General features: G+C 41.7%; 1 protein-coding gene across 4 annotated transcripts in view; it reads right to left on the bottom strand.

Annotated features, from left to right (window-relative positions):
- Positions 1-307: 307 nt before the first annotated feature.
- Positions 308-15360, bottom strand: part of PCDH9 (protocadherin 9) — a 917670-nt gene continuing 902617 nt past the window's right edge. For 3 of the 4 annotated variants that reach the window (XM_050947370.1, XM_050947390.1, XM_050947380.1), the window contains exon 4: positions 308-5833. In XM_050947370.1, coding sequence (XP_050803327.1) covers positions 5460-5833 — 374 coding nt within the window. In that variant the 3' untranslated portion in view covers positions 308-5459. The remainder of the gene's footprint in view (positions 5834-15360) is intronic. The other variant, XM_050947401.1, reaches the window with a different exon arrangement.

The following is a 15360-nucleotide window of genomic DNA, read 5'->3' as shown; positions in this document are numbered from 1 at the left end:
AAAAATGCATCCATTTGTGACATCTGCGGTAAGTGAGCCATAAGCATTGTACTGTGTGTTTGTTTTATGGCTTGGTTAAGTGTGTTGGTCACATCAAACTAGGGCAGCTTAGACATTTTTAAACAATTCATTCAGTGTTACACAAGGAACTACCTTGGCTCAACTTTCCTTTGAATTTGGGCTTATATACTAGACAACAATGAACACAGACGACACATTCTTAAAACTCGGATAACTACTTAAAATTGTCATAAGCATATATTTAGACAATAAAAGAAACAGTTACAATGCCTGTACAGTACTTAGCTGTTTTAACTTCATCGCATGTTTGTACAAACAGGGATACAACACACAAAAGAAAGAACTTTATTTCATGAATAAAGGTGAGGGTTGTCTTCAGAATATGCTGTTTCATACAATTTAAAGTACATTGAACAAGATTCGTAGATCCAAAAAATTCCATTAAATTATATTGAGCAATTATGTGCTTGATAATATTTAAATATATATCATTACAAATAAATAAGGTATCTATTCACATGTCATGCATTACTAGAATGTGTTTCAATACCTGGGCACAACAAATTGATTTCAAAGTGGCTGTGTTCTACGGAGCATGATGTTCAGAGTGAGGGATATTGCCTTCTTTTGAATTCTTTCCAGTCCTAAGGCAACCAGAACTCGAGATCCTGTCTGGTAGCTAAAGAGCTACTTTACACTCCATCAGTCAGGCAGCAGTACAAATACTACAGCTGCAAATAGACTTTTACATTAAGTGACACAGTTAGCTGAGAGCATTAATGCTTCAAAACTTAATGTACAACATGCTACAACATGGGCCCAGTCCTAGCAGATGCTGAGCTTCTCCTACAAGGTGGTGATGACTGTTCTCAGCTTCCATTGACTGCAAGGTCAGGAGAAGGTGCTCAGCTCCTTGAAGGAGCTGTTCAGCATTTTGCAGAATTAGGCCACATGTCAGCACATACGTTCCAGTTGTCTCCAGGGAAGCTATGTGGGTAGATCAAAAAGAGAATGAGCTGCTAGATATGCGCTTGTTAATTTAATTATAAAGCAGATAGTTAGGGGCACTGAAGCACTTGCAGTTTATTGTTTTTACTAATTATGGGCAAGGCCGGCTCTACCATTTTTGCTGCCCCTTAGCATGTGCCACCGCAGACACATGCTTCCCGGGCTGGTGCCTGGAGCCAGCCCTGATTATGAGCCAGACACCAATACCCACTAAAGGGCTTCCATTGAAGCCAATGGACTCAGAATCTGGCCCTATGCTGTGTTGTCACTGTCCTCCAGGCAGTACAAAACAAAGAATGGTCCCTGCCCCAAGGAACTTAATAGAGCATAGTAAACAACTATACTAGGGGAATACATTCCCTGAAAGCCAATTTTGCAGAATTAGAAAATGCAGTCAGTAAACTGAGGGAAAGTGAAGCTGAAGGCTTTGGCAGTGGGGCATAAACCTCTTAGGGCTTGAGGGACAAGGCAAGAAGCCAGAGGCACTATCAGATTGTGAGATAAACACATTATTTGCTAAAGTGATCAGCAACGAAATATGAATAATGCTAACAATTAAATTGTTGTCTTTAGGATGTTTTTTTTACTCTGAAAGCTAAATTCATTCCTCTCTCATTTGTTAGTCTCTAAGGTGCCACAAGTACTCCTGTTCTTTTTGTGGATACAGACTAACACGGTTGCTACTCTGAAACCTGTGGTCATAGAGAATCTGTCCTGCCAAAGATCAGTCCTTCCTATGACCATGCTGTATATCATGGGAGTTTTCTCATGGCAATGGGAGCATTGTTTGTTACCTTCGTATGTGGCATGCATCACTGTAGTACTTTCCCCCTCCATACTGTCATCCTAAGAGTTATGCTTGGCCATGTCATCCCCTTCTTTAAATCCCTCCAGGGCTGCCGACTCCTCAAACTGCTTTAGAATTAAACTTTCAGTCAGTGCCTTTAAAGTCCTGCTTGATTCTGCCCTGCCCTACTTATCTGATCTTAAAAATAAACAAATATCAAAGCAGCCTGTGGTTTATCTTTCCATACAGTCCTTTAAATGTGTACATCTGGGGGAGGGAAAACGCATCCACATTGCCCAACTGAAGGAAGCAGTCTGGAACTGACACAAGCAAGGCATCCACATACAGCCCAGCTTGCTCACCAATTATTGCCGGTAATGCTTGGTGCCAAGCCATGAAAGCTGAAGAAACATTTGAATAATTCTGGGCATTCATCAACATTTTAGGCCTCTGCAAGGTGGGGAGGGGGAAGAGCTCCTTGTCTGGTACATCAGTGAATTTCTCAGCATTTCAATTGTTGGGTTTTTTGTTTGTTTGTTTGTTTTAAATTTATGAGATTTACACAACAGTGCTAGTACAGGGACATAGCCAACCAATTAGTTGTAAATAAAAGAGTACTCATTGACTACATATTTAGGGCCAAATCCAGAGCCCATTGAAGCGAATGGCAAAGCTCTCATTTGTTTTAATGGGACTAAGACATAGTGTATTACCATATTAATGGTGAACTGATTATTTTTAAAATTTAAAAGCTGGTGAATATATTAAAGACTTACAATTACAAATGAGTAACTTGTTTAGAGTGAAATTAAAAAATATATATTATTTCACCTGCCAGAATCCTAGCTTGGATTTCTGTGTTTTTCCTGCAAGAGCTGATGACAACACAAACTATGGAAGTATCAGTAGTTTAAGGAATACGGCTCCTACCTGGCTGTGGAAATGTCATACTCAATTCTTACTGGCCAGAGAGGGAACTCTGTTCCTGATGGGTAAGCAAACAGGAACTAGTTTTCAAATAGTCATCTTAGAAAGAGCCCTTATTTTTTATTTTAAGGCATTTTGAGAGATGTTTAGGATCTCAAACAGTTTTTCTATTTTTAATTTGCAATTCATTTCATCTCTAGGTTTTGAAAGTCAGCACAATCAAAAAATAGGTTACATTTCTCATTACCCCTTTATCTCAGTGTGTTCTTTTACTATAAAGCAACAAAAAACTATTACGTGACCACAGTGACTGATCTTTAAAAATATCCCCATTTACTACATCACAGTATTTTGAGATTACTGTGGTATCTTCTATACTTAAAGTTGAAAATACTACAGACTACTCTGAGATAAGATTAACAACTGCAATGACGTGAATGCAGGGTTTTTTTAGTGGCCACTAAGGTTACTAATCATTATGGGGAAATGCTTCCTTACTGCCGTTTGCCAATGACTCCTGGTTACTCTGTGTGCATAGGTTTGCCTAACAAAGTAGGGCAGATGCTGACACCCTTAACTCCTGGTAAGTGGTACCTTGCTCCTGAAGTTCTATAGAACTCTTTTTCAGTCCAACTCACCATAGGAGTCACTGAATAAGGCCTTAAATGTTTGCAATTTTCTCTATGTACCTTCCTCATCCAGGACTAGGTGAACCAAATGAATATGTTTAGAAGAATAATTTATATATTCATAATGAACCACCAACAACACCAAAGGAAATGAATGGGAATAAAGTCCCTTAGGCATTTGCCCAAGAACTAACACAAGACAATCAGGAATTCAGAACATTTATTGCAAGAGCTGAATAACTGTAAATAACGGTGAACTGGCAAAGCAGTAACAAGAATAACTGTTTAGATATTTATTCTGTCAAAGTCATCAAACACCCCTCACAAACTGACATAAGTACTACAATAAGCAATGCACTCCTAACCCATTTTATGTCTTTATACTGTGGAGGAAAAAAACTGTGAACTGCTATATACAAAAAAAAACCCTTTTGTTTTTTTTGGTAAGAACAAATTAACCTTCAGACTACCTAAGTTTGTTATTTTAAGACTGATCAACTGTGGCATAAGATAATTTTCCCTTTTTTTTCTGTAAGGGCTTTTTTTTTCTTTTCTTTTTTTCTTTTTTTTTTCTTATTTTTTTTCTGCATGCTATTTATTTGTTTAAATCATCTGTCATGCCTTAACAAAAACCGCCTATGAATGTCCAGATTTGGATTTGTTTTACGTGCAACTTAGATCTTATTAATAGTAAGAGTCACTCTGCCGGTTTGACTGAAGTGACATGACGCCGGTACCTGCCAGGCATTGACCAACTATGATAACAAACAGTTAAACAGCAATAATTAGAGTTTTAACCCTTAGTTTCCCCAACTAGCCTACCAGGAGAATGCTCTGTTACATCATGAAGGCACAACACATTAAATATTTTGTGGCTATGGTCTAAAAACACGTGTGTTACTACAACATTAACGCAGATGAGGATCAACACAAATGCCGCTTTTTCAGCAATACAAACTGTCTTAGCTATAGACACACACTTGCCCAATTGGAAAGAAAATGATCCTTGTATTTTGTTTCTCCAAATTTCCCTTCTCCTACTCCAGATTAGCTCAATGTTACTTTTCATTAATTGTGATATGACAGTTAACTGATCAGGGTTCCTAAATAAATGCCATCTGACGCTCCTTTGCCACCACCCACATAGCTAACTTCTTTTTTCTTTTTTTTAAGTTCCTCTGCTTTGCAAAACAGAATGGAAGTGAAATTAAAGTTATTAAAGTTTAAAGCCCTTGCGTAAATCCTTTTGTTTTTTAATATTTGCAAACAGCTCTGCTTACTAGAATGCCAGCATCATCTGCTGTTAAACAGAAGCAAGAGGTTTTTTGTTTGGTTTATTTTTTAAACACAAGTGTTTTGAGTTCCTTGGAACTTTGTGTGTCAGACAGACTACTAACACAGAAACATCATCACTGAAATTAAAAACAAAACAACAGGAAGCAAATGAAAGAAAGTAAAAAGCAACTGTGAAACAAAGAATTATGCTACAGTATCCTTTTTAGGTGAACGTTATAAGTACACAAATTTTGTTAGTAATAATTGTTCCTATTTACAAGTATTTTGAACACTGATTGACTTACAAGTGTCCACTAATGTTGTTAATAGCACAATAGGTTTAATATTTATAGTTTTAGTTGTTTTGTTTGCGGTATGATATCAAGTATAGCAGTCCCAGCACAGATCAATGACAGCAAGAGCACAATTTTCTAACAGGATATGCTTTTCAATCATTATAATCCACTGAACTCTCTCGGTCTATCACTCTCCAAATGCATCTTCTGTTGTTTGTAGCAGCAGTCCAGGGTCAAAAAACAAACAAACAAAAAGGATATTTGCAAACTGGAGAGATCTCTGCAGAGTTTAATCATGTCTATTTAACAAAACCACACAACTAGAAGAAACACTCTTTTGTGTTGCAGAACATTATACTTTCCATTGGGCTAACACAAAGATATGCATATTTCTGCTATGTGAAGCATAGTTGTAGAGGTCTACCCAGTACATAAAGCTCTGACACACACACACACACACGCACAGTATTAGCAAGTCTAAGTAGATTAAAGTCATTGATCCAAAGTAGCCATTTCTTATAGCTGGTGCTCTTTTGGACTCTCAGCAGGTCCTGAGGCCTGTTTATAAGACTTCAAGTTAGCCAAAGGAATGTCAGTCATGTGATTGCCAGTGTTGAAATGACCCTCACCAGAACCATACTGCTTTCGGTCACTGAACTGGTTTCTGTTGCTATCTTCTTTCCAGGTTCTTGTCAACGTGTGTCCATTCACTAGTTTGTCCTTCTTAACCCATTCTTTCTGAGGTGCAAAGGTGGAGAGAGGAGACTTTGGCTGCTGGTATGGACCCAGGCTGGGAGGCATCCAACAGTTATCTGAGTGACCCAAAACCAGGCATTCTTGAGTACACATCTCTGTAGCTTCAGCTAATCCTCGTGGACCAAGAGGCCCATCTGCAGAAGACAACAAAGGGGACCGAAAAACAAAAAAAACAAAAAAGAGAGAAAGAAATAGTGTTAGACTTTCACTCTGAATATATTGCTATCAAAGCTGCATGTACTCTTGACATTTGCTAAAATGGGAAAAGTAATTGCAATGTTCTTAATCCTACAACCAACTATGCCACTGACTTAAAAAAGAGACATTATGTTAATGTCACAGTGTCAAAATATACTTGCATGCTAATAGAGAGTGGTTATCTGTTATTAAGGTCTTTGGTGAAATGTGACTTTTGTGATCAAAACATCTTCTATGTCATTGCCTGTATACTTCCCTGTTCCTCAAAAAGGGAATGATGGATAAATTAGTCATCAGCCAACAGGCTCAGACAACGGATATGAATCGGTTCCAATCAAATTTTTAAGAATTCCCTATTAAGGAAGCAAACACTTGGGCAGATGAAAAACAGTGATAAGCAAACACAATGACCCAGATTCTCTCTGAGACCTTATGCTGGGGTGAACTGGCATAGCCCAGGCATGCTCTCATCTCGCTGCAATTTCCAGGTGTGGCCCTGGATGTAGGAGCAGAAATGCTAGAGAATTCTCAGCTGGCTAGTTAGGTCTAGATCAGGGATTGGCAACCTTTGGCACATGGCTCACCAGGTTTGGGCCGGGCTGGGCAGGTTTGTTTACCTGCTATGTCCACAGGTTTGGCCAATCACGGCTCCCACTGGCTGCAGTTTGCCATCCCAGGCCAACGGGGGCTGAGGGAAGAGGCGCGGGCTGAGTGATCTGTTAGCGGCCACTTCCTGGCGCCTCCATTTGCCTGGAACAGCTAACTGCAGCCAGTGGGAGCCGTGATCAGCTGAACCTGCAGATGCGGCAGATAAACACACTGGCCCAGCCCGCCAGGGTGCTTATCTTGGCAAGATGCGTGCCAGAGGTTGCCGATCCCTGGTGTAGATCCTACTACTCTGCAGCACCTGAGTGGTACAAAGTAAACAGAATGAGGAGATGAGAAAATTGTCCATTGTCAAATTGACTTGCCACATACAGATCACCATTTGGTACACCAAATAGATGAAATACATTAGTCCCCACTGGACATTAATACACATCTCAAAGATTTGCTATAGAACTACATAAATCAAAGGCTACACACAATGTGAACTTTCCGTAACTCACTTGTGTTTTTATGGTTTTCTTACACACATTAATATGAGATCACAGGCGATGGACCGTGCAGTCTGTAATATGCTATGCATATTAAAGATCCATTGCATCTTTCACCCACTACGGAGAGCACAACTGGCCTGCTTCAGAGGCCTGACTATCAGCTCCGTGGACAAGTCACCCATATCTCCAGAAAGTGCTGACCTTCTCCCCAGTCTTAACATATCTCTAAGTGAGTGAACTTGCAGCTGAATCACTGATTGGATCAGACTGGATTTACATATAGGGTATGATGTTCCAAAAGACTGATAAACTGCCACATGTCTTTGTTACCTATTTCTCAACATCTGAGAATATATACACCTAATGATCAATGCCTCGTCATGATCCTTGCTAGATATATGATGATTTTGATGAAGACCTTCAATGGGAAATCCTTCCTTGACTTCAGAGCAAATCATTGGTCTAGACCTCCAGACAATCAAAGAGTTAAGAAGCATTTTTTTCTTGATTAAACAGTGAAGTGACAGGAAGGGAATTATGGATTGATTTTGAGAATAAGATGAACCAAATAGGCATGAATGCTGAAGTCATGAAGGTTAGCATTAATCAGAAGAAAAATACAGACCACAGAAAAAACAGTCTGTCAGGGCTGTGTCAGCACAAAGATACCTTCATAATTGTGAATTTGGGCCCGCAATTATCACTGAAGATATTTAATGTTTGTGCTGTAGCGAAAATGGAGATTTCAGTCTCTTCAGTTGCAGCAAATGTGGCATAGAAGGTTTATTTTCAAATCCCCAGATCATCCTAATTAGTCTAATTGTAGCTGCTATTTCTTTTAATGTGCCTAATGTTTTTTTAATCTTCCTAAGCTAATGTCCTCATGAGATCCTGTAGCAGTGAGTTCCACATATTAATCATCTGCGGCATTCAGAGTCAGTTTTAGCAAATATAATTTAGATACATTTTGTTAAAAAACATGTCAACTATTGTTTCCTTTATCCTTACCTCTGAATATCTTTTCTTAGACTGTGAGGTTACCGGCGCAGGAACAACCCTTTTTGCATATTAGTATCTAAGGCCTGGTGCACACTACGCAGTTAAACCGATTTTAACAGCGTTAAATCGATTTAACGCTGTACCCGTCCACACTACAATACACTTTATATCGATTTAAAGTGCTCTTTAAATCGATTTCTGTACTCCTCCCCAACGAGAGGAGTAACGCTAAAATCGATATTAACATATCGGTTTAGGGTTAGTGTGGCCGCAAATCGAAGTTATTGGCCTCCGGGCGGTATCTCACAGTGCACCACTGACCGCTCTGGACAGGTATCTGAACTCTGATGCACTGGCCAGGTATACAGGAAAAGCCCAGCGAACTTTTGAATTTCATTTCCTGTTTGGCCAGCGTGGAGCTCTCATCAGCACAGGTGACCATGCAGAGCTCATCAGCACAGGTAACAATGCAGTCTCCTGAGAATAGAAAAAGAGCACCAGCATGGACTGCACAAGAGGTACTGGATCTTATCGCTATATGGGGAGAGGATTCAGTGTTAACAGAACTCCATTCCAAAAGACGAAATGAAAAAATATTTGAAAAAATTTCCAAGGCTATGATGGGAAAAGGCCACACCAGGGACTCAGTGCAGTGCAGAGTGAAAGTTAAGGAGCTCAGACAGGCATACCAGAAAACCAAAGCAGCAAATGGAAGATCCGGGTCAGGGCCAAAAACATGCCGCTTCTACGCTGAGCTGCATGCAATTTTATGAGCTGCGCCACCACTACCCCCCCTTGTCCGTGGATTCCGAGGTGGGGGTTATAATCTCAACCATGGCTGAGGATTCAGCAGAGGGGGGAGATAAGGAGGAGGATGAGGAAGAGGAGGACGACCTTGCAGCGAGCACACAGCACTCCGTTAGCCCCAACAGCCAGGAGCTTTTTGTGACCCAGACGGAATTACCCTCCCAGCCCTCCCAAGCCACTAGCCCAGACAGTGAAGCCATGGAAGCGACCTCTGGTGAGTGTACCTTTGTAAATATAAAACATGGTTTAAAAGCAAGCATTTTTTAATGATTGATTTGCCATGAGGGCTTGGGATGCATTCACAGCCAGTAAAGTTACTAAAAAAGTTTGTTAACATGTCTGGGGATGGAGCGGAAATCCTCCAGGGACATCTCCATGAAGCGCTCCTGGAGGTACTCCAAAAGCCTTTGCAGAAGGTTTCTGGGCAAGGCAGCCTTGTTCCGTCCACCATGGTAGGACACTTTACCACGCCATGCATGTAGCAAGTAATCAGGTATCATTGCATGACAAAGCATAGCTGCGTACGGTCCCGGTAATTGCTGGCATTCAAGAAACATCCATTCTTTATCTCGCTCTGTTATCCTCAGCAGAGTGATATCGTTCATGGTAACCTGGTTGAAATTAAGGAATTTAATTAAGGGGACAGAGATGGCCATTTTCCTACTAGGCTGTTGCTTAAAAGAAAGTCTTCCTTGCACGTAGCAAAGCGGGGGGAGGGGTGGGGTAATGGTGCTGAGCTTTTTAGCGTTTGGCCAGCAGGAATCTTCCCAGCTACCAGCCATGCAGTGGGGAGGGGGAGAAAGCGGGGTGATTAGCAGTGATCTTCCATGATACCAGCCATGCAGTGGGGGGAGGGGTAAAGCAATCCTAGAGAATTGGATTGGGGAGGGGAGGGGTTGGTGTCTGCTGCTGCTTGTTAACAGGAAAGAAGCATCAGAGGGCACTGTGTATATGAAAGCTGGAGAAGCTGTGGCTTACCATGACCGCATGCAAGCTGAATTGTGATGCCCGGACCTGCATCTGTGAGATCTGTAACACCAGAGCCGCAGGCACTCAATATTAAAAGTTTCCAAAAGCGACCTTGCAGTGAAACCACATGTGCTATGTAAGGTGAATAGTGTTGTTCACTGTGAAAGAGTATAACCATTGTTCTGTAAAATGTATCTTTTTAAATCCTTCTCTCCCTATTTTCCCTCCCTCATGCAGCTGCACATTTTTCAAGCCTCCCTACTCCATCCCGAAGGCTAGCTCAGATAAGGCGGAGGAAGAAGACGACGCGAGATGAAATGTTCTCTGAAATCATGGAAGTAACCCGCAATGAAAGAGCTCATCTGAAGGAGTGGAAGGACGTGGTAGCAAAGTACAGGAAAGATGCCAGTGAACGTGAGGATAGGAGGGACGAACGTGAGGATAGGAGAGACGCTCGAGATTAGAGGTGGCAGCAGGAAGATCAGAGGTGTAGGCAGGAAGATCAGCGGTGGTGGGATGCAACGCTGGAGCTGCTGCGTGATCAAACTGATATCCTCCGACGTCTGGTGGATCTTCAGGAAGAGCAGCGGGGGCACAGAGTGCCGCTGCAGCCCATGTTTAACCACCCTCAGTACTCACCATGTTCTATATCTTCCTCACCCAGACGTGTAAGAATGCGTGGGGGAAGGCTTTGTGCACCTGCCCACTCCACCCCCATGGACAGTCCAACCAAAAGGCTGTCATTACATTGAAATGTGCTTAATGGCCTTTTCCTTCCCTCCTATCCTCCTCCCAAACCACACCCGGGATACCTTGTTAATTCTCTTCCTCTTTTTATAATTACATGCTTTTTAAACAATAGTGACTTTATTTCCTTAAGCAAGCTGTAATCGAAGGGGGAGGGTGGGTTGCTTACAGGCAAGGAATCAATAAAGGGGGGAGGTTCATGAAGGGAAACAAACACAGCAGTCACACCGTACCCTGGCCCGTGATTAAGCTTGTTTTCAAGGCTTCTCTGATGCGCACCGCTTCCTGGTGAGCTCTTCTAATCGCCCTGGTGTCTGGCTGCACGTAATCAGCAGCCAGGTGATTTGCCTCAGCCTCCCACCCCGCCATAAAGGTCTCCCCCTTACTTTCACAGAGATTGTGGAGCACACAGCAAGCAGCAATAACAAAGGGGACATTGGTTTGGCTGAGGTTTGAGCGAGTGAGTAATGTGCGCCAGCGAGCCTTTAAACGGCCAAATGCACATTCTACCACCATCCTGCACTTGCTCAGCCTGTAGTTGAACAGCTCCTGACCACTGTCCAGGCTGCCTGTGTATGGCTTCATGAGCCATGGCATCAAGGGGTAGGCTGGGTCACCCAGGATAACGACAGGCATTTCAACATCCCCAACTGTTATTTTCTGGTCCGGGAAGTAAGTCCCTTGCTGCAGCCGTTTAAACATAGTAGTGCTTCTGAAGACACGAGCGTCATGAACCCTTCCTGGCCCTCCCACGTGGATGTTGGTGAAACATCCCTTGTGATCCACCAGTGCTTGCAGCACCATGGAAAAGTACCCCTTGCGGTTGATGTACTGGGTGCCCTGGTGCTCTGGTGCCAAGATAGGGATATGGGTTCCATCTATCGCCCCCCACAGTTAGGGAATCCCATTGCAGCAAAGCCATCCATTATGACCTCCACGTTTCCCAGAGTCACAACCTTTCGTAGCAGCAGCTTAATGATTGCTTTGGCTACTTGCAGCACAGCAGCCCCCACAGTAGATTTTCCCACTCCAAATTGATTCCCGACTGACTGGTAGTTGTCTGGCGTTGCAAGCTTCCAGAAGGCTATTGCCACTCACTTCTCCACTGTGAGGGCTGCTCTCATCTTGGTATTATGGCGTTTCAGGGCAGGGGAATGCAAGTCACAAAGTTCAAAGAAAGTGCTCTTACGCATGCGAAAGTTTCGCAGCCACTGCGAATCGTCCCACACCACAAAACTATGCGGTCCCACCAGTCTGTGCTTGTTTCCCGGGTCCAAAATCGGCGTTCAATGGGTAGAACCTCTCCCATTACCAGCAGGAGCTCCAAAGCACAGGGGCCCGCGGTTAGGGAGAATTCTGTGTCCATGTCCTCATCACTCTCGTCGCAGCGCTGCCGTAGCTGCCTCCTCCTTGCCTGCCTTTGCAGTTCATGGTTCACCATAGACTGCACGAGAATGCGCGAGATGTTTACAACGTCCACAATTGCGCTATTGATCTGAGCAGGATCCATGCTTGCTGTGCTATGGCGTTTGCTCAGTTCAGCCAGGAAAAAAGGCGCGAAATGGTTGTCTGCTGCTTTCAGGAAGGGATGGGTGAGGCTGTACCCAGAACCACCCGCGACAATGATTTTTGCCCCATCAGGCACTGGGATCTCAATCCAGAATTCCAAGGCGCAGGAGAGACTGCGGGAATTATGGGATAGCTACGGAATAGCTACCCACAGTGCAACGCTCCGGAAATCGATGCTAGCCACGGACCATGGACGCACACCGCCGAATTAATGTGCCTAGTGTGGCCGCGTGCAATCGACCTTATAATATCTGTTTTATAAGACCGGTTTATGTTAATTCGAAATTATCCTGTAGTGTAGACATAGCCTAACAGTAGATTCTGGGTACTATGGCCAGCAAAAGTAATGATGTCTTTTTAACTAGGTGAGCCATGACTGGAAGCTGCTGCAATCCTTGTACAAGCAATTGGAATAATTTAAGAAATATATATACCCAATGACACTGGGGCAATATAAAATGAAATAATCAGTTCTGCAATAATTTAGGGTAAAAAAAGTGATTGCAAAGCAGAAGTTTAGCACAAATTTTCAAGGAGAGCCAATAATCTTGGGTTTAAAATAAGAGCTGTGATAATTCATGGGAAGAGAGAGATTCTTGTTCTATAAAGCCCCTCTTTGAATTCGGCACTACGCAGTTATAATCAAATTGAGGCAAGTATTTAGTACAAAAACCTATAGTAAGTAAAGGAAGCAATCCCAGTATATTGTTAACATTTCCAAAGGTTATCTATAGGTTAAAAACTGATTTTTTTTTCTGCTGCTAACAGAAATGTAATTTTAATTAGGTTTTTCCCATTTTCACAGGAAGAAAGTAGAATTGGCAAAACTCTTTCCAACCAGCCTGATCACACAGTAAAATGCTATCTTGCTGACCCAAAGAGGAAAGGTTTGGCAGAGATTAAAACTTTCAATACACAAAGAAAAGCCTTCACCACAGAGTGACACAGTTCAAGAAATACAGTGCATGCACCCTGGGCTTCCAATTTGCAGTGTAATAGCAGGTTAACAAGAGAACCCTCAGCTCCACACTCATGAAGAGGATCTGTTATGTTGCCCTGTTTAGCTAAATAAAATAAAATAAAGTTCAAAGAGATATGGCAATCATTTAAGTTTAGAATTTAAATGGGTAATAAGCTGTTATGCATGTGGACCTATAAGCCATGTCAAATTAATCTTGGAGAGATTTACTTCATGTGTTTAGCTTTCCTTAGTCAGAGTCCTAGAGTGATAATACAGTTAATCTCAGAATGGATTTCCTCTGAAGTTGGTGAAGTTTGTGGATAGTTTTGAAATATTTGGATGAAAGGTACTACTTAAATATCTATTACTAAGAAAAAGGGGCTGTCTAATAAATAGAGACAGGATGGTGCTGCGGAGATAATCACTTATTCTGGAGGAACTCAGTGGGTGAGGTAATATGTTTTAGAGGACCAACTTCTGTTGGTGAGAGAGACAAGCTTTTGAGCTACACAGAGCTCCTCTTCAGGTCACTTTGGAAGGGGCACTTCTCATATTTCTGGTTAGCCAAATGTCATTTTCTTACTTTGACTCTCCAAAAGACTATCACAATCCAATTCATTTCAAAGAGGGATGTGCTTTTGTTCTCAACTTTCCCTATCTATAGATTTCAAATGCAGACGAGCCTGACAGGAGTGTAGTCCTCTCTGTAGAAGGCAAATCTTGCTCTTTGTGGGGTTTCATCTGCAAATATATGAGCAGAGTTTGGGCTCTAGCACTCACAGTGCAAGCATGGGAGCCAGGAGCACTCCTGTAATACTCATTCCCACTGTAGACTTGGAACAAGTCACTGATGCTCTCTGACTCAGTTTCCCCAGTCTGTAAAATTCAGAGTGTTTACCAGTCTCACTAGAGAATTCTGAGGATTAACTATGGAATAATTAGATAAAATGCCTTGAAGGACTCTATATAATTGTTAATCAGCAAATAACATTTTGATACTTTACTTTTAAGGCATCACAACATAAAAACAGCCTCTTACTTTTTGTTTGAAGTGATGCTACATTGTGTGTACACCCAGGGGTACATTTCAGATTATAGACAATATTTTTTAATACCACACTAAGGGAATAACAGTATATTCCATCTGGGACAAGGACAATCTCATTTATAATGTGTACATGTGACTATCATCATAGGTACCATGATCTCTGATTAGGGCATTTAGATGCAACCACAATACATTTAATAAATCATAATAATCATTATGATGCTTGGGAGGCTCTGCAAATCCCCTTATGCAAGATGCATGTGATTTAGAAGAAAAAATAATTAATTTTGGAGAAAATATGAGCTCAGCACAATAAAACTAAAGCACAGTAGCATGGTTTTCTTCAGCTCCTGCCTTGTGTAATTATGTTCTCTGTGAAGACAGTTCATTCCTTCTTAACAGTCTTCTTAGTATTCAGTGGCACAAGTGAAATAATCATGAACAGTATGATGGGGAAAAGAACCTGTTGGGATATGCAGGATGGTAGCGTTAGCTGCTTTGTATTGAGAAAGCACAATGTTGACTTACTGGTAATTATCTTTCCCCTTCACCACTACCAAACAATAGCTTTCATCCGATTTTCTAAACTTGCTTCATTACTGCAAACAATGACACCACTTAAAAACCTATTCCTGATGCTTTAATTTCATAATTGCATTAATTTGTTTCCTTTCTGTCCAAAAAATGTCACTGGAATCTCTGTATCAAGTTTTTCCACACTGAAGTACTTTATTGATATGTTCTTTTCAAAGTATTTGTTCTCCAAACAATCTGTAATGCATGAGCCCAGTTATCAGTCTTGGCTGCTTGAATACATAATGACACAACTGCTGATAAAACTGTACAAGCCATCTGTCTCTGGATTTAAATGTTTTGAAAGCAAACACAAAAGTACATAACAAACCCTCCCTTAAATTGTCTTTGTTACTACTGATAGCAAATCTTATGCCCCCCCCCAAGCCTTTTTTATTATTTTATTCTGTTAATAGCTGTCAGGCAACTGCATGGCTTGCTGCCTCAAAAGGAGACAGGTGCAAGCAGTTAAATGCCAGTCAAATGTTGGCTATACCCTAATTGTGGAAATTCAGAGTGGTCTTTTATCTCATTTTATTATGCCCAGAAGCTGAACTGTTATTTCATTGATTAACTAACTGCTGCAATTAGCAACTAGCTCCTGGCACGTTGACCAGCTGCTTTTCAACTGGCTCCTTCAAAACTCTCTTGCTCAAAGCCGGAGGCTCATTCTTTAAATGTGAAAGAGTC

The sequence above is a fragment of the Gopherus flavomarginatus genome, chromosome 1, assembly GCF_025201925.1.
Source record: "Gopherus flavomarginatus isolate rGopFla2 chromosome 1, rGopFla2.mat.asm, whole genome shotgun sequence".
Classification (NCBI taxonomy): domain Eukaryota; kingdom Metazoa; phylum Chordata; order Testudines; family Testudinidae; genus Gopherus; species Gopherus flavomarginatus.
This window is presented reverse-complemented; position numbering and strand designations above follow the sequence as displayed.